The sequence below is a fragment of the Camelus bactrianus genome, chromosome 19 (assembly GCF_048773025.1).
Source record: "Camelus bactrianus isolate YW-2024 breed Bactrian camel chromosome 19, ASM4877302v1, whole genome shotgun sequence".
In the NCBI taxonomy this organism is placed as follows: domain Eukaryota; kingdom Metazoa; phylum Chordata; class Mammalia; order Artiodactyla; family Camelidae; genus Camelus; species Camelus bactrianus.
In genome coordinates, this window is record NC_133557.1 from 13,330,353 (window position 1) to 13,350,314 (window position 19,962).

Genomic DNA, 19,962 nt, shown 5'->3' on the forward strand with positions numbered 1-19,962 from the left:
GACATGATCATTAAATGTAATATTGTGTCCTGGATAGGATAGTGGAAGAGAAAAAGGACATTAGGTAAAGGCAGGAAATCTAAACAACCCATTGGCTTCAGTTATTGATAATGTGTCCCTATTGGTTCATTAATTGTAACAAAGGTATCACACTAATGCAAGATGTTAACAGGAAATTGAGTGCCTGTACTATCTTCTCAATTTTTCTCTGAGTCTAAAACTGTTCTAGAAAAAACAGAGTCTATTAAAAAAATAATTATCCAATAGTGGAGTGGGATGTATGGGTGAAGCAGGTTTGGCCATGAGTTGACCACTGTGCTGGAGCTGGGTGGCAGGGTGGGCAGCATGGGGAGGGGATGTGCCTCAGTCTTCCTGGGGAGGTGCCGTCTTCTGACGTCCTGTGTATGGTCATCATTGTCACCATGAATCTCCAGGGTCCTCTTCGCACCCCCCACACCATGTTATGATGGGCCCTTAGCGCACCTGCTCTGCTGGGCTGTGCATCTTCGGAGGCAGGGAGGTCAGCCCAGTACTGTCCGGGAGCCCCAGGCCCTACCCCAGCCCTCTGTCCATGCTGACTGAATATTTCCCAGCCTTCCTTTTGCTCTTCCTTTTGCTCAGTAAAACTCTGCCTCCTACAACTTTTAACTGGCTCCCCCCAATACCCCCTCCACCCTACCCACCCCCCCCTAAAAACAAACAGAAACCAGCTTCCTTGCCACATGATGGCCCCTTAGATATTCAAAGAATGCTGTTTTGTTTTTCATTCAACATTTATGGAGCCAGGCACAGTGCCAATGCCCCATTAATTATTTTCCTATTCTGGGAAGACATTCCTCCATTCCTTCCGCCTTCACGGGATGTAGTTTCCAGCCTTCTCACTTCCGCTTCACTGCGGTTTCAGTGTTCAGAGTGAGATGCTCAGGACTGAACACAGGCCACCTGAGGCCAGGCCCCAGCTGTGAATGCAGCCTCGTGTGCTGCCCGCCCATGGAGGAGCTGGGATGGTTGGCCTCCCGGGTAGAATGGAGGCACTACAGGGTAGGAGAGATGTTGCCTGGTCTGGAGAGGGTGACAGGAGTGGGAAGCTGTGTAAGATGGAACAAGAACAACAAGGACTTTGGACTTGATTCTCTTGGCAATCCTGTAAGACTCTGGGTGGGGGCTCAGAGCAAGGTCCTGACTGCCTCATTCACCAAACAGGGCCCAGGGCATAGACCGCCCCCCACAGCTGCCCAAATATTCATTAACATGATTCTGTGGGAAAATGCCTACAGTGTGCTTCTGGTAAAGTTCTGTTCTCCCTGCTTTGAAGGCCCTGGCTTCACTTGCAGGAGAATGAATGGTAATAGCTATGACTGTATTCACTTGCCAGGATGTAGGAGTCATTCTTCTTGCCTTTGGAAGCAGGAGTGTAGAGCTGGGTCAGTGCTAGAAACAGCAGAGTTTGGGGCTGGGAGTAAAGAGACCCATGTTTGGAGCCAGGAGGTGTGGCGGAAGCAGCTTCTCCAGGGAACAGGCAGGCTGAGACCTCAGAAATGGCCAAGACTAGGCAGAGGAGCAGGGACATGGCAGATAGACCCCTCCCATCTTTTAATTTTTGCTTCTAATTAGCTCTCTGTGTGGCCTTGGGCAAATCACTTTCTCTCTCTGAATCTGTGCCTTCATCAGAAGATGAGGACATTCACCTGGGGAACTGCCAGCTCTAATGTTGTGTGTCTCTGTTTGAACATTCACTCAGCAGGTCTTTCTTGAACATCTATCATACTCCAAGCAGGGTCCAAGGTGCCAGTGTGGGCAAGAACACTGACATCATTCCTGCTCTTGTGGGTCTTGTGATCTAGTCTGGGGAAGTAAACAGATAACGTAGCAAACAAACAGCAAATTTTAAATTGCTGTTTGGAATGGAATAGAAAGCTGGGTTGGGGCAGGGTAGGCTTCTCAAACGAGTGGTCAAAGAAGGCTGCTCTAAGGAGGTGCTGTTTCAGCTGAGACCTGAATGACAAAAAGAATAAGCTACAGACAGCCTGGGGGAAGAGTGTTCCAGACAGGAACAGCAGGTCAAGCCTGAGGCTGGAAGGAGCTTGGCATGTTGAGCGGATGGGAAGAGAGGGCAGCATGGCTGGAACAGAGTAAAAAGGCAGGGAGCTTCATGAGGTTGAAATGGCTGAAGCCTTGGTGGCCACAGTGAGGAGTTTATTTTATCGTTGGTGCTTTGGGAAGCTATTTGAAGTGTGTAGGCAGAGAAAGGACGTGAGGCTGCCTGGGATGTGTAGGGTGGATGGGAGGTGGTTAACAGTGCCTGCTGGCAGTGAGGCCCTGGACAGATTGCTGGTTCAAACCCTGGCTCCACCGCTGTCTGTCTTGTTAACCTTGGGCGAGTTAACCTCTTTGTGCCTCAGTTTCCTCAAAGTGTGAGATTAAAAGCACGGCCTCTAAAGACAGACTCAGCTGGCTTCATATCCTAGCTTTGTTGCTTCCACGCTGTGTGATGTTGGCCAAGTTTCTTAACCTCAGCAGCGTCTCTGTAGTGATGATGATGATAGAGCTCACCTCCTGGGGTTCTTGTGAGGGTTACGTTAGTTAGTGTACAAGAAAGCTACCAGAGCGCCTGCAATGTAATAAATGCTCCTTAAACATTAGCTGGTGCTGTCATCACCATCGTCATCGTCATCATCATTGTTATTGTAATTATAGGGTACATGACCTTTGATGAGGAAATTTCCTTTTCGGAACCTTGTTTTCCAGTCTGAAGATGGTAATCCTATATCCTCGGGCGGTGGTGAGGGTTATGTTTATGTAGTATTTTTGCCACGCAGTAGGAGCAGCCGCTCGGGTTTCTGTGCAAGGCCTGGTGCTGGTTGGAAAGGCCTTCATGCCCATCGTACTGAGCACAGCTAACATGTGAGGTGCTTCACATCTCCCACAATGTCCTCACACATGTCATCTTGTTTGGACCTCAATAGCTTCATAAGAAAGATAACAAGAAGAGACAAGGCCATGGCTTAGAGTACTGAATAGTCTTCAGATGGTCATTCTTCCAGGTCTAGAACCCAAATGGATTGGGGGGGGGGCTGGTCCAAATCCCACTTCACATCTCCTTTCAAATTCAGAGTCTTTCAGAGACGTATGGGGCAGGTAGTCTCACCTCTGTCTCACAGGTGAGCAAACAATGGCCCAGGAGGTATAACTGCCCAAAATCACATAACAAGTAAACATATGCATCTTCCTTCTGAAGCCAGGATTATTCCTAGTCTCTCATGGCCTCCATAGAGCAGACCTCTTGGTTTATGGCTCCTTTCACATCTTCTTGAGCCCAAGACAGCTGGGCATCGTAGGCTCTGGACTGCTGACCTCCCCTTTTCTCCCTGCCTGAGTCTGAATGGCGGAGAGGCTGAGAGTGAGTGGGGATTCAGCCGTAAGGATTCTAGTCTGGGCTCTGCCCCCCTCAGAGTGTCTCCTTAGAAGAGGGTTACACTCTCTGTAAAACAAGCATGTATTCCTGTTGATCTCCATCTCCCTTCTAGATAGAAGTGAGCAGGAGTCCATGCCAGGGAGCCAGAGGAACACATGTGCTGCACAGAGCCTGTGAGGGACAGAGAAAACTCAGGCTTGGTGGGGACACATGCTTATGAGCGAAGACCCTCAGAAAAGTGTGGGGGGAGGGTGTGGTGGCTGTAAAAAGGAAGATGGAAGAGGAGGACTAGCTGTTTGATTTTGGTTGTAGTCGTAAGGAGGAGAGGATGGGCTTACCTGGCACAAGGAGGAATTGAGATATTGGATAATAGGGAATGCTTGTAAAATGCCTCCATCTGGCAGGTGACTGCTTGAGGCCAGTGCTTGCAGAGCCTGCTACCTGGATGGAGGACAGTGGACAGAGGGCCTTGAGGGCTCTTTTAATTCCACAAGCCCGAAGATTTCGAGTCAGGTAGCAAAGGGAGCCCCGGACTTCTCCCCATACTCTGCTGAATGACCCCAGGTGGATTCACCTCTTGTTTGGAGCCTTATTTTCCCATCCTGGGGAGTGGAGCCTGGAGAAGTGGAGGGTCTCTGAGGGCAACCTTTCTGGGACTTCTTTTCCCTAGGGCCTCCACCAGATCCTCCTCCCAGAGACCCAACATGACATGCGGCCCTTGATCCTCATCAGCCTGGGAGCTGAGGTGATACGGGTGAGGGAAGAGAAATTTTGTGACCTGCTTGACAGTAAGACAATAGAAAAGTTGTCGAAGTTCAAGATCAAGTACCCCAGGTAGGTGCTGGACATGTGTGTACATCCCACCAGATTCAATGAACAATTTTTTACCTCTTGTTTTAGTATAAGAAAGGAAAAAATGATAATACCTAATGCTGACGAGGGTTGAATGAAGTTGGCAATTGTTGGTACACTTTAAATTGGCTCAATCCTTTTGATAACAATGTTGGCATTATGTTTCAAGGGCCACAAAACTGTTCTTATCCTTTGAAGCAGTGGTCTACCTATGAATTTATCTTTATATAACTAAATTACACAGAAAGCTACATACATTAAGATGTTTGTAGCCACCATATTCATAATGGAAAAACAACCACCCCCACCCACAGGTGTCACATCAAGGGATAGTTTAGAAAACTGTGATACATTCCCTTGATAGAATGTAACAGTTTTATTTAAAAAATCGTAAGTAAACAGGAAATAAAATGCTACATGAAAAGGACAGGGTACAGAATTGTATATATACTATGACTATGCCTTTGTAGAACACTTACATGAGAAAAATCTAGAAGGAAAATGAGCAAAAATGATAATACCTGTAGTATTGCACAATTTATAATAGTCATTCTCTCTGAAAAGTAGGACTAAAAGGGACTTTCTGGTTATAGTTATATATTCTTCTCATGTTTGTTTTTGCAATGAGTATGCATTTCTTTTATAATGAGGGAAAAAAAGATAAACTTTTTAAAAGTCATTGTCAGGGTAGTGACTCTCCAAAAGTGGATTTTTTCCTTTAGTCAATCTGCCCCTCTTTTTTTTTTTTTTTTTTTGAAAATTCCTACTCATTCTTTAAGATTCAGCTTCTCCAGAAAACCCTTCATGGCTGACCTCAGGCTGGGTGGGTTAAGTGCCCCTTTTGTACCCTCACAATACTCCCCATGCAGCTCTGTCAGTGGCCATACCACGTGGTATTACAGCTGTTGAGAGCTGTGTAGTTTTTGCACAGTTCTTCCCCTACCACTTGACTGATTGCTTCATGAAGGCAGGGATTGGGCTTTGTTCCCCTCTCATCCCTGGTTCCTGTACAGTATGTGGTATGTGGTAGGTGCTCAGTGGAGGTTGGATAAGTGAATGATTGAAGGGGACATACTCATTGTGGGAAACTGGAAAATGCTGAACATTTAAGAAGGTGAAGACCAAAGCCGTTTGCATTCCTCCAGCAATCCCAGTTAGCATTTTATGTATCTTAGTATTTTGGGGGTATATGTGCCAAATATACATTTACCATTCAGGCACACAAAGTTTAATAACGGAGATCATACCAATTATGCAATTTGACATCCCCCTCTCTTTTTCTTTTCTTGTGGTGATGTTGTGGTCAGACATGGTTTTTGTGGGCAGATGTGGGGAGCATGTGATTCCTGTGGTCAAGAAAGAGGAAGCCTGAAGGCAGATCTGTAGAGTTCCTTCAGCCATGTCCAATAGGCACATGAAAGAATTTGACATGGGATTTGTATGACTTTGGATAAATCATTTCCCCTCTTCTAGGCTTCAGACCCCAATCTGCAAAACAGAAAATTAGACTAGATCAGTGTTTCCCCAAGTATAGAGCATATTCACAGAAGGCTTACAAAATGACTTTTGGTGGTACACGGATTGTAAGCAGCCTCGTATTAGACATGACAAGCTCGCTAAACTCATGATTTGACCATCTTGCTGCTTAGAACAAAGCCAAGGTAAATATTTAAGTAGAAGAAACTAAATAGAATTAAGAAAAATTATTAGCAAATTAAAAGAACAGATGTTATGCAGCTATGGCCCAAATTGGGACAGTTTTGTGGAAAAAAAAAAGTTGGGAAACATTGGTGGTTCCTTGCAGTTCACCAGTGCCCCAGTTCTCTGATTCCTGGGTACTATCAATACAGAAAATAGCTATTTAGAGCCACCTACTCAAAAAAGTATTTAAAGAGTCTTAGCTTCTCACATAATGTCTAGTACATGATGGGTATCGGTTAAAGTCTGTTGAATTGATATTCAGAGAAGGTTTGCTTAGACTTGAGGGTGGCAGATGTCTGGGTGCTCAGCGTCTGTGCTGCGCAGTCAGCACTTGGCTGCAATCAGCTGTAATGCTGACAGAGTTCTGGCTTATTCATTAATTGTTGAACTCATGGTTTTCTAGACTGCTAAAGCAGGCAGAAAACATATCCATTATCTAGCTCAAATCCTCCATGTTTAATTGAGGACTGTGGGGCCCAGGAAAGGGGACATGACATCCTGGAGATCACATGGTCAGTGGGTGAGACACCTGTCCTGTGGATCCCATGGGCTGGATATGCAGAAGCCTCTACCCCTATAAAACACAGCGAGTTCACGTAGAATATAAACAGCTGAGGTCACAAGAAAGAAGGGAAACCTCCAAGAGCCCAGAGGAAGAGCAGCCTAACACCAAAGCACAGAGCGTGCTCTAGTGCTGGATGGCCCAGTGGGCATCGGGTGGGGGTGGCAGTCGAGGGCATGATGGGCTGAAGTTTTGCAGCCTGCAAGGACTGACGAAGCTCTCAGTTCAAGTGAGGCAGAGATTGGAGCTGCACGAGGCTGAGGCCTTTAGAAGAGCTACCCACTTTAGTGAAAGATTAGACTAGAAATCAATGTGACCATCAGCATCAGGAGGTGATATGGAATCTTGTCTGTCTTAACTTGAACTCTGGATCCAAAAAAAAAAAAAATCCCTTAGGAATGTGTAGTCACATGCTTGTCCCTCACAGGTTTGGTGAGTTCCTTAGCCTCACTGAACCTTAGTTTTCATGTTTGTGAAATAGGGTGGTTGTGAGGGTCAGAGTTAACAAGTGTAAAGTGCTTGGCACATGGGAAATACGCCGTCAGGGTTGGATGTTGTTATTTATTACGTAAGAAATTGGGAGTTAGTGGAACTTCTTAAGTGGAGACTGCAGTGCTGTGCTGGCAAATGTTCAGCAAGCAACTGTCCGGGAGGTGGAAGGTAACCCTGACTTGAAGTGTTTGCCAGTTTCTGTGGTTTACATACTCCCATCATGGCCAGTTTTGAGCTACCAGCCTAATGTTACTTAGCATGGACTTGTTCTTGTGAGCTGGTAGGAGCTGCCTTTGGTACCTTGGAGACCAACAAGGACTAACTTGTAGCCCATTCTGACCTCTGGATTTTTTTATTAAGTTGACCTCTATGAATCAAAGTTGATTTTGTCCTGGTCAATATATTCTACCCAGAAGAATGCTCTAATGTATCAGTGGTTTATCAGGCTTTCCTCCTTAGGGGAGGGTACAGGTGAGTCAGTGGAGGCTGAACATGCCTTACCCTTGTGGTGGTCTCAGAAGGAAATAAGCCAATGAGAGCTGAGCCCAGTCCATTCTCCCCCACTTTCCCTCACATGTGATGAGGGAAGGGGGCGGAGTAGACCCAGGGCACCAAGACAAGTCCAAGGTAGCTACCAATCGACATTCTATCTCTATAGATTTGCCTGTTCTGGACATTTCAGATAAATGGAATCATGTAATATGTGGTCTTTTGTGAGTGGCTTCTTAGCATAATGTTTTCAAGGTTCGTTTATGTTGTAGCAGGAATTAGTACTTCATTCCTTTTTATTGTCAAATAATATTCCAGTGCATGTAAATACTACACTTTATTTATCCATTCATCAGTTGATGGACATTTGGGTTGTTTCTGTGTTTTGGCTATTATAAATAATGCTGTTATGAACATTCTTGTGCAAGTTTTTGTGTGGACATATGGTTTCATTTCTCTTGGGTATCTATCTAGGAATGGAGTTGCTGGGTCACAAGTTAACTCTTTAACCTTTTGAGGAACTGCCAGACTGTTTTTCAAAGTGACTGCACCATTTTACATTGCTGTCAGCGATGTATTGGAACCCTTGTTCCAATATCTCCACATGCTCATTAACACTTACTATTGTTTGCATTTTAATTATTATTATCCTAGTGGGCATAAGTGATACCTTGTGTGGCTTTGACTTAAATTTACCTGATGGCTAATGTAATTTAAAATTTTCAGTAGCTGCATTACAAGAAGTAAAAAGAAAGAAAAAAGGAATAAAAAAAAGTGTGTGAAATTAATTTTAAAAGTATATTTTATTGAATTCAGTATACCTAAAATATTATCATTTCAACATGTAATCAACATAAAAATTACTAAGATAGTCTACTTTTTTGTTGCTGTTCTAAGTCTTTGAAATCTGGTGTGTATTTTACACTTAGAACACATCTCTAATTCAGATAGACCACACTTCAGCTACTCAGTAGCCACATGTGGCTCGTGGCCACCACATGGAATAGTGCAGGTCTAGGGGAAGAAGGTGTGGAAGGGTAGAGGAGGCAGAGAGAAGAGTCTGGGGAAAGGCACAGAGGTGGGACAGAGCACAGCGTGTTTAGGGACTGGCCAGAGTGGCAGGAGGCAAGGCCGGGGGTAGCAGGGGTCTGGGAGCGGCTGGCATGGGAACTCCAGCATCTGTGCCTTACCTTCAGCGATGAAGATATGTGCCAGAAGTTCCTCAAGGAGAACAGCTGGAATATCTTTCGGAAGGACCTGCTGCGGCTGCTGGTAGAACCTCGCCAGTGTCCCCAGTTCACCCCAATCCAGCCCAAGAAGAAAGGGATCTACAGCCCTAAGCCTGTGATGCTGGATTTGTATAGCTTAGGCAAGAAGACTAAACCTCGTCATCCTGTATTTATGGCACCCCAGAAATATCTCCCCCCATTGAGGATAGTCCAAACCATTTTGGCACCCCGATACAAAATCCAGGAACTCCTGCCTCAGTATAAGAATGCTGGGGTCCTTGTTTAGAATCAATAAAAGGTGTTGGATTGACCACCATGTTTCCTGAGTGACCACCATGGGAGTTGCGGGGCTTACGGTTGGGAACCCTGAGGACTGAGCTATGGGTCCAGAGAGATGTTTGGGGGCAGTAAGTGGGGCACCATCTCCCTTGACCCTTGTGGGGCTGAGTAAGCTATGTTCAGGAGACTGGGTGTGGATGGGTTAATCACTGGGGCTGGTCTCAGGGTCTTACTTGATGAGATAGGTGGGAGGCACAGAGGCAAGAGCTTTTTCTGCACTGAGAATGTGTTTTTCCTTTGGCATTTTCTTGAGAAACCGGGTAAACATTTGAATAGCTCTTATTCATGGTTTTATGCAGTACTGCCATTTCTTTGAATTTATAACCAAGCAGAGAGTGGGCAGCACGAGGCCCTAGCTGTGTTGGGTTATACGTGTAATGTCCCTGGTAAATGCTCAGTATACATTCGATGGCATTAGTACCTTTTTGACCAAGATCAATGTGGCCATGCAAAGACTCTCTTCCCCTTTCAATGGAATAGGAAACTGAGGCTTTGAAAGGCTGGGCCTTCATAATCAATGATAAAGGCCATCCCCCAGAGATTTGAGATGGGAGGGTCCTGGCTGTCATGTCACCCAACCTCCACACTAACTGAAACAGTTCATGTCAATATTAAGGGGCAGCCTTGGGGAGAGCAGAGGTAGATCACCAAAGCACTGACATACACTGTGGGTGAGGGTGCTATTTGAAGGAAGGATGGGTGGGACGGTGAGGAGAGGGCTTCTGGCTTTAAGTGTGTGAGAGCCTCCTAGCCTCCGGGCTGTGAGCGTCAGAATCCAAACCCCAACCCCCTCCCACCCTGGCCCATCTGCTCTGCAGCATGCAGCAGGGAAGACAAATTAGGATTTATTTGGGAGAGAAACTCAGTTCAGAAGGAGCCAGTTGTGCCAACACTGCTTGGCACAAGTGTCAGAGAACAAACTTGTTTTCAGTGCTACAGAGGTTTTCACTGCCCACCTGGCACAGATCCAAGGCTCAGGAAGCCCTCAGTGGATCTGCCCTCAGAGAGAAGGGCCTGGGCTCAGGTACTGAGTACCTAGTGTGAGCCTGCATTGTGTGAGGCACTCTACAGAGGCTATCACTTACCCTGAAGATACTTCCTGGCAGCTAACTAGGCGGCACTGTCCCCATAGGACAGATGAGGAGCCCGAGGCCCAGAGAAGCAAAGAAAGGCCTTGTTTAAGCTCACTCGACTGCCAGGTGGTGGTTTTGGGAAATCTGTGTGTTTTCACTGCACCCCAGGGCCCTCCTAGGCAGGCAGTGCTGCGGTGTGTGTACTGTGACACCACCATTACTCATCTTCCCGAATGAGCCACCTGTTTTCAAAACAGAAATTCTGTATACACAACCTTGGAACTGTGCTGGAGAGACTATATATGCCCTCAGGGATGATTTTCCATATGTAAATAAGTGCAGTCATTCTTAGAGAGGCACACCCAGGCCACTCAAGCCAAAAATATACCCTCAGGGACTAATAGCTTCCACTGTTTGGGGAAAATGAAAAAACGCATTTGAGAAGCACAGGAGATATTGCCAGCATTTGTTATAGGAGGTATTTAAGATTCCTTTTTGGGGTTGGAAGCAAAAAACATTCTTTAAATCCTCTATTCCTTTTATGTAACTGGTGGAAAATCTTACCTTCCACTTATGGAAAGTCTAACGGGTGAGATGGGTCACTTTGCAACTCCCATAGCACCACTAGGGGCCATTTTGCCGTGATGTTTTCCTGTCATTTGGGGATTTAAGGGGTTTAACCACAAGGGTGCTGAGTTGCAGAATTTGTAATCACTGGTTCAGAGCTGACAGTGAAGACGAGTAGTTTCTAGGTGGCCAAGAAGCAGCACCAAAGATGGAAAAAGGTGTATTCAGGCTGCTAAAGGCTGTAGGCTCTAGCCCTGGGGACAGAGCCTGGGGGCATTGGGAAGATTTGGATGAGTGCTGTGTGACTTTCAGCCAGTCTCCTTCCTTTTCTGGAGCTTCACTACTATCATTTCTAAAATTTGCAGGGTCCAGTAGGTGTTCTTAAGCCTCCCCACAAGTCCAGGCTCTGCAGGGCGCCTGACCCTGTCTTTTGTTTCTCCCCACCCCCATTCTCCTACTTTCAAAGCCTCCCTAGCCCCCAACAGAAAATCAGAATCAAGAAGAAAATGGAAAATGATTACAAATCAATAAAAAATGTTAGAAAAAAGAATAAAATGGATTATTGAGACCCTTGGTGACATATGAAAACGAAATAGTAAAAAATAATAATACTATGAGATAATAGTATTAGTGTTAAATGTCCTGCTTTTGGTTAATTGTACTGTGGTTAGAATCTCCTGGTTCTTAGGAAATACACACTGAGGTACTTGGCCATTAAGGAAGATGATTTCAACTTACTTTCAAGTGATTTAGAAAGATACTGTGTGTATATTTAGAATGGCAAAGCATATATAGCAAAATGGTAACAGCTGGCGAATCTGGATGAAGGATACATAGGACTTCTTTGAACTGTAATTTTTAAAGAAATTATTTTTAATTGTATAATATACAGAAAATATACCCTCTTAACCATTTTTAAGTATCCATTTTGAAGTTCATTGTATTAAGTACATCACCACATCCATTTCCAGATTTCTTGTTATCTTGCCAAACTGAACCTCTGCACCCATTAAACAACAGCTTCCATTCCCCAGTCCCCTCTCCCAGCTCTTAGCAGCCATCATTCTATTTTGTCTATGAATCTGACTACTTTACATACCTTAAATAAGAAGAATTATACAATATTTGTCATTTTGTAAATGTCTTATTTCACATAGTATAACGCTCTCACGGATCATCCATGTTGTGCCATGTGTCAGAATTTCCTTCTTTTTAAGGCTAAATAAGATTCAATTGTGTGTATGTATCACATTTTGTTTATCCATTCATCTGCTGATGGGCACTTGGGCTGCTTCCACCTTTTGGCTATCGTGAATAATGCTACGGACATGAGTGTACAAATATCTTTGAGACCGTGCTTTCAATGCTTTTGGTATATACTCAGAAATGGAATTGCTGAATCATATGGTAATTCCATTTTTAATTTTTTGAGGAACTGTCATAGTGTTTTCCACAGTGGCCACACCATTCTTACAATTTTAGTGTGAAATTATTTCAAAATAAATATTACAACTCTGTCTTTGTAATTAGATGATTAATTGCTTTTAAAATCTGGTGATAAGATCCCTGATATCTAGAGCAAAAAGGGAAATATGCTATTTCACTAGAAATTAGACAATTAATAGCACTTGTGTTTGTTTTTGTTTTATTTGCGGACAAAGAGTTGTAGACAGGTGCAAAAATAAATCCTCTTTTGCAACCCAGAACTCATTGTTCAGTATGAGTTTTGATATAGGCAAGACGGAACAGGATACCTAAAACAGATTCAAGTGACGAGTATTGATAAACATAAAGATAGCTTCTGGGACTATAGAAACGGTAATTTAAAAGCATAAGATGAGAAATGATCAGTTATGTTGATTTAGTACTCTGACTTTATAATGTTCACATGAAACAAACATGGCTTCTTTTTTTAGGCTTTTATCTTGAACAGTGTCTGGACTTTTAAAACAAGGCATTGGCAACGATCAGTACTGTTCTAGGGTGTGATAAGCTTAGGAGTAAATGATTTGAACTTAATGTATATTTACAGGGTGTCTGAAATTCAGAACCAGGCAGATCAATCTTCCCTGACTCCAAATATGTAATAGTCCTAAAGTAAACTGCTTGAGAAAATTGGACCCCAAAGATTATAGGTGAGGAGTTTTTGAAGTGTGCTCATGTTCCACTGGAAGTCAGAGAAGCCCAACTAAAAGAATTATGGACTGACTGACAATTGTTGATTGAGCAAAAATTATTGAAAGGTCTGTCTTGAAGATTATATGACTCAGACATTGGAGGAACTAAGGGTTGATTGGCAGTGGAAAGAATCAGAACATGTGTGAAATTCTTAAAAAATTTATTGACTTAAATTATGCTACACAATTAAAAAAAAACCCTTTACACTTAAAAAAGAAAAGAAAAGAAAAGAAAAGAAAAGAAAAGAAATTAGACAATTAAGGCCAAGAAGAAAATGGAGGAAATCAATATGGATTTATATAAGCATTGGCCATGATGATTATGAAAACCTGGCGTTGAGCTCCCTGACAGCCAAGGCAAAAACAAAAACAAACAAACATGTTTGAAAGGAAGAATCTGCTCAGTCCCTCAAGGAGAGTAACAAAATTTTTTCTCATCCAAGGAGGCTGGGGAAGTTGGTCCTTACTCCTTTCTTTCATAGGTGCTTCCTACTCAATTTACTGTGTTCTCCTTTCTTTGAGGATACCTTAAATTAGGGGCCTGCCTGTTTCTCCTTGTGTCTAGACTCCTTGGCCTCTGACACCACAGGTCCCCTCTGTGTCAGGCCCCTTCTGACACCACAAAGTTAGTGCCTAGAATGGTTGCCTGCAGGTGAGGGCTGTCCACCCCACCTTGCTCCCTTATTGAAGGCTTATCACATGGAAGAAGGCAGTGGATTCAATGGTCTTTAAGCCCTAACAACACTGATTATCTGTGACTTTAAGGGTTAAAAACTGAGACTATCTTTTCCTGAGTAGGTTTTTAATCTTAGAAGACACTGTCAGAAAGTCCTTCTTCCTGTCATAACTTAAAGCTCATGCTACTGGTCAAGACTTTTTCTTATTTTGTGTGAGGTGGAGATAAGGAGGAACTACTCATTACTCTTCTGGAAGCCTCCTTCCAGTAATACCAGCCCTTTTCCTGTTCTTTTGTGTGATTTTATTGACATCACAGAGCAGAAGGAGCAGGATTATGAGCAGGAGTTCTGGATTTAGGCTTCTCAGCTCCTGACCAGCTATGTGACATTAGGCAAGTGACTGTTGTTTTTTATTTTGCCTCAGTTTCCCCTTCTGTAACGTAGGAATAATAAAAGCATCTGTTTCATAAAGTCATGAAGATTAACTTAAGCAGTCCATGTGAAACACTAAATTCAGAGTTGGACTCTCAGAAAGCAGATGGCTGGGGTGGGAGGAAAAGGGGCACCCAGGGACAAAATGGAACAGGTAAGTAGGTCTGTGAGCCCTGTAGACCAACAGAGGCCAGCCCTGCCCACAGAGATGAAATAGAAGAGTCCCGCATGCGGGCATTTCTCCATTTAACAGATCACAGCGGCTGGGGGATGTGCACGTGTAAAAAGCTCTTACCACGGAGTTGTTCTGCATTTGCCCATGGCTCTATTATCATACACATCCTTATCAGCTTCGATGATTACCAGCTCCTGGGATCCTCTTTGAGAGGAGCCCCAGAGCCTGTTGGCTGACAGCCTCCTCCTCCTCTTATGCCAGGGTTTGTCTTCTGTCCCTTAGCTACCAGGCTCCTGGCATCTCCACTGGATAGGGAGGCATATGGGAGCTGGTAGCACTGAACTGAAATCTAGGTGAATTCAACCAGTGTATCTCCAATCAGCAGACATGCTGTAGGGAGAGGGAGTTGCTCAGGGTTTGGAGATACAGCACCAGACCAAACCAAACCAAAGCCCCTGGCATCAAAGGGCTGACCTTCTGGGTTGGTGGTTAAAGAACACACACACACACATAAAAATGCCCAGGAAAAATCAGGGTAGATGGGGGATGGAGGTGGATTAGGGATCACTGCTTTGTAGAGGGTAGTCAGAGAAGGCTTCTGCAAGACTGTAACGTTGGTGAGTTCAGGGAGTGAGGGAATGAGCTATGCAGATATCTGGGGGAAGAATGTTCCACGCAGAGAGAGCATCCTCAGCACAACTAAATAACAGCAAGAAGCCTGCTGGTGTGGCTGGAATAAAGTCAAAGGAGAGAGAAATTGAAAGGAGGCAAGGGCAGAGGGAGACTGGGGCCCAGCTCATGATCGTGTGAAGGGAGCCTTTGGAAAGTTCTGAGCAGAGGAGTAACATGATCTGGCTACAGACTCGGAGTTTAGGCACGAGGGTGGAATGAAGAGGCGGGCAGTGTGGGACAGTTGGGAAGCCAGTGCCATAATCCAAGTAGGAGATTATGGTGGCTTAGGTCAGAGTGACTGTGGTGGAAGTGTCTCGATGGGGCTGATCATGGACATACTTCGATGGTAAAACTGATCAGGGTTTCCTAATGAACTGAATGTGAGGAGAGAGAGAGAGAAACTAAGGATTATTACAGAGCTTTTGGTCTGAGCAAGTGAGAGGATGGAGTAGCCCTTTCCTGAGATAAAGACTGTAGAAGAAGCACATTGGAGGATGAATATCAGGAGTATGGTTTTAACAGTTAGGAAAAAAAAGGACTTAAGGAAGAAGCAACAATACATAAAGCAGTTAGGACACCACAGGCACTGCATGCACACTCGTGCAAGGTTACTATTATCCCCATTTTTAAAACAAGCAGGTGAAGCTCTGAGGGTTAAGTTACTCATCCACTGTCCCACTGCTGATTCAGTAGAAAAACCAGGATTCAAACCTGGGTCTGTTTGGCTCCAAACTTGGGTTTGTTTCTCTTTTTAAATGTCCTCAGTATTCCATGATCCCTTGTCCTTAAGGTTTCTTGGTGATACTATTGGAAAGTTCTTCCTCATGTTTAATAGCAGGCTAACCTGGTGTAATAGAGCCCGAGTCTTTGTTTGGGACTCTTGGCTTATGTCAGGTGAGGCGAGTGAGTGAAGATGGGTGAAGCAGGTGGCAGCCCACGAGCTGTCTGCCTCTTCAAGCATTACTGATAGAGCCATGAAATTTAAATGCCCTTTTTTTTCTTGAGGATTTTAATTTTTTAACTTTTTTTTATTGAGTTATAGTCATTTTACAATGTTGTATCAAATTCCAGTGTAGAGCACAATTTTTCAGTTATACGTTAATATACATAGATTCATTGTCACTTTTTTTTTCGCTGTGAGCTACCACAGGATTTAAATTCCCTTTTCAAAGGTCTTCATCACCAGAAAGGTCATTCAAAACTTCCCTGATATCACATAATTCCTAAAACATGATTTTAAAAATGTAGACAAACAAGTAGTAGATAGGTAGGTAGGGTAGATATCTATATATATAGATACAGATATTTGAAAAGTTCTAAAAATATTTTAATCTTTCATAATCCCCAATTTTAAATGAATTTAACGAGAACTGAAAACATTTCCACTACTTCACCCACCTAATTTCATCTCCCAAGGATAACCCGATTAACAATTTGGTACATAACCTTAAGAGTTCACATACTTATACCCATTTCTGTATTTATTATTTTAACAATGACAAAAGGAAAATGCTATACAGCAGTGTCCAATAGAATTTTCTGCAATGAAAGCATGTCTACCAGCCACATATGGCTACTGAGCACTTGAAATGTGGCTAATGTGACTGAGGACTGAATTCTTAATTTTAAGTATTTTAATAGCTATAGGTAGGTAGTGGCTACTACAATGAACAGCTCATGTCAGAAATTTTGGTTTTTTACTTAGAGTATCATGGATATTTCTTTTTTGTGTGTAATTTTATACATTTTGAAATCATCTCACAGAAAAGTTGCAGTTACAGTACAAAAAAGTTTGTCCCCTGAGCCGTTTGAGAGTGAGGACTGGATGCATCAGCACACCCAAATAATTTGGTGTTTATTTCCTTCAGACAAAGACATTCTCTTACATAGCTACAACCATCAAAATCAGGAAACTGTCATTGGCACATTACAGCTATCAAATCCTCAGAACCCATCCACATTTTGCCAGTTGTCCCAATAATGTCCTTTATAGCAAAGGATCCAGTTCATAATTGTGCAGTACACTTAGTTGGCATTCCTGTTGGTTTCCTTCTGTCTGATACAGTTCTCAGCCTTTCTTTGACACTCATAACCTTGGAACTTCTGAAGATTATAGACCAGTTACTTTGTAGAATATTCTCATGGTTAGATTTAGGTTATGCATCTTTGGCAGGAAGAAAATCACAGAAGTGATGCTGTGTTCTTCCCATTGGATGCTATCAGGTGGTACAGGATTTCAGTTTGTCCTGTTACTGGTGGTAACTTAGATTATTGGATTAAAATAGTGTCTCCACTGTTACTGTTGTTACTTAGTCCTTTTTCATTTTAAAATTTATGTGTATGTATGTGTGTATATATATACACGTTATATTAAAAAAAACTCACATAACATGAAATTTACCATCTTAACCATTTTCATTTTTAGGTTTATCGTTCAGGTATGTTGAGTATATTCACATTGTTGTGAAAGAACTTTTTCATCTTGCAAATCTGAAACTCTATACCCATTAAAACAACCCCCCTTTCTCCCCTCCCCCCTGTCCCTGGTAGCTACCATTCTACTTTGTCTCTATGAATTTCACTACTTTTAGATACATCATATGAGTGGAATCATACAGTATTTATCTTTTTGTGACTGGTTTGTTTCACTTCACAATGTCCTCAAGGCTCATCCAAGTTGTAGCAGGTGACAGAATTTCTTTCCTTTCTAAAGCCGAATAATATTCTATGGCGTGTATATACCACATTTTGTTTATCCATTCATCTGTTGATGGAAATTTGGGTTGCTTCCACCTCTTGGCTTTAGTGAATAGTGCTGCTATGAACATGGATATGCAAATATCTCTTTGAGATCTGCTTTTAATTTTCTTGGATATATATCCAGAAGTGGGACTGCTGGATCACACTGTAGTTCTAGTTTTGATTTTTGAGAAACTGTCATCCTGTTTTTAACAGCAGTTGCACCATTTTACAGTCCCACCAACAGTGAACAAGGGTTCCGACTTCTTCACATCCTTCTTTGGCAACACTTTGTTATTCTCTGTTTTTTGTTAGTGTGAGATGATATCTCATTGTGGTTTTGATTTGCATGTCTCTAATTATTAGTGAGGTTGAGCATTTTTTCATATGCTTGATGGCCATTTGTATATCATCTTTGGAAGAATGTCTATTAAAGTCCTTTGTCTATTTTTTAATTGGGTTGATATTTATTACTGTTGCTAGAGTTCTTTATATATTCTGGGTATATCAGATGTGCAAATATTTTCTCCCATTCCGTAGGTTGCCTTTTCACTGAGTGTGTCTTATTCCGTATTTATTAAAAATAGGTATTTTATGAGGAGATGCTTTGAAACCATGTAAATATCCCCTTCCTTAGCATACTTTTCATTTATTTATTCATTTATTTATATCAGCATTGGACTTATGGCTTCCTGCTTTATATAATCTGTTATTATCATTTTATATTTTGATGCACAAATGGCAACAGATTAGGCCAATGGAAACCACTTCAAGCTGGCTTCTGCGGCCCTTTTGACACGTTCCTCACATTCTCTGAGGTACTTTCTTATTTTCTGCCACAACAGGATATTCCAGGATGATCTTGTACTTTCTGTTGCGGACCTGGAATTAGCCATTTCTCCAGGGACCCTGGTTCCTTATAGTAGAGAATGGTATTTAGAAGCTTCTGGCCCAGACCCTGCCACTGATGAAATTTGTGGCTTTGAAAGGCCCAGCATCTGATCTGGAGAGGCATACATACATCAGCCAGCCAGAACAAACCCCTCATTTACAGATGACGAGACTGAGGCCCAGATGGGATCAGTTGGCCAGTGTTCCCCAATTAGTTGAGAGAATTTAGCCAAGAGCTGAGGCCTGACTCCCTTCCAGTGCTCTTTCCCTGGCAAGATATGTTGTTAGCGATGAGATGTAATCCCAGTGGGGCCTATCCCCTCCCTGGACTTCACTTTCCTTTTCTGTCCACTGAAGGTTAACTTTGCCCTCCAGTTCCAGGACTGCCTTTCTCAAAGCTAACTTCGTAGTCTCTTTAGCTCTTTATGAGCCTTACCCCCACCCCCAACCTTTGTGGGTGAATTCACCTTAAATTACAGAGGAGAACTTCAGCTTTTATCTCCAGTTCTGGTGGATTTTGGGGTGGCAGACTGGCTCTAGTCTGGGGATGAGTTGTCCGAATGCACCTGATTCTCCGCCTCCAGGCCAGGGGTTCAAGGTATGTGTGCCTCCCTGAAGCCTGTCTCAGTCAGCTAACACCTGTCAGAGGGGCTTCAGTGCTAGAGAAGGCCTGATCCTGAGTGGAAAGGGCCTCTTCTACCTGCCCTCACCAGCTCCCAGCCCACCCAGGGAAACACTCAAAATACTGCCTCTCCACATCCGGAGGCCAGTGACCTTTACCCTCAAAGTTGGGAGTAAGAACCCCTTTCATATTCTACTAAAGAATGTTTTCTGTGCCTAATTTTGGGGTGGGTGGTGCTGCGTTGGCCCCCCACCTTGGGTCAGCTGTGACAGGAACTGCCAGCCTGGGGAGCCCTGACTGTTAAACTAGAGCCTGTAGCAGCTGTGCTGTACGGTCAGTCCAAAAAGCTAAGCTTTAGTCTCCTTTGTATTCAAGACATTTCCTCAGCACCCACTATGTGTCAGGCATCGTGTAGCTCCCTGTGTTAGAGACGATTTAAGCCTGAGCTCAATCCAGTAGACTTCAAGTAACAATGACAGTACAAGTGGGTTCCTTGCACAAGCGGCACAAGTAGGGGCTGCAAGGGAAGGGGCGTAACTTGACACTTGTTTCTGGCACTTTCATCTTGGGGTGTCAGATTCTCATAGGTAAGGCTGTTAAAACTAAAATTTGAGAGGGCAATGAAGAACGATTTTGCTGGGTGAAAAGTGTGGAAAGGGCAGTACAAGCAGAAGGAATAGCTTGAGCAAGGCTGGAATCACCAAAGTGTGAAGCTACCTTGAACCAGTAAGGCAAGTCAGGGGAGCTGACATCTAAGCAATGGAGAAACTTCAGATACCTTAAAGCCCAAGCATGAAGGGTGTTAACACTGTGCTTCTGTGGAGTATGCACTTAACTCTGCAAGCAATGGAGACTTCA

The 19,962-nt window shown here is 43.4% G+C and overlaps 1 protein-coding gene and 1 non-coding gene across 6 annotated transcripts in view; both read left to right on the top strand.

Moving 5' to 3' along the window:
* Positions 1-9,051, top strand: part of CNBD2 (cyclic nucleotide binding domain containing 2) — a 52,136-nt gene extending 43,085 nt beyond the window's left edge. For all 5 annotated transcript variants that reach the window (XM_074347239.1, XM_074347241.1, XM_074347240.1 and 2 more), the window contains 2 exons: positions 4,086-4,249; positions 8,708-9,051. In XM_074347239.1, the coding sequence (XP_074203340.1) occupies positions 4,086-4,249; positions 8,708-9,026 (483 nt within the window). In that variant the 3' untranslated portion in view covers positions 9,027-9,051. The remainder of the gene's footprint in view (positions 1-4,085; positions 4,250-8,707) is intronic.
* Positions 9,052-12,342: 3,291 nt separating this feature from the next.
* LOC123618535 (small nucleolar RNA SNORA40) lies at positions 12,343-12,469 on the top strand. Its single transcript, XR_006726967.2, has one exon. It is a non-coding gene; the product is annotated as a small nucleolar RNA SNORA40 (small nucleolar RNA).
* The last annotated feature ends 7,493 nt before the right edge of the window (positions 12,470-19,962 follow it).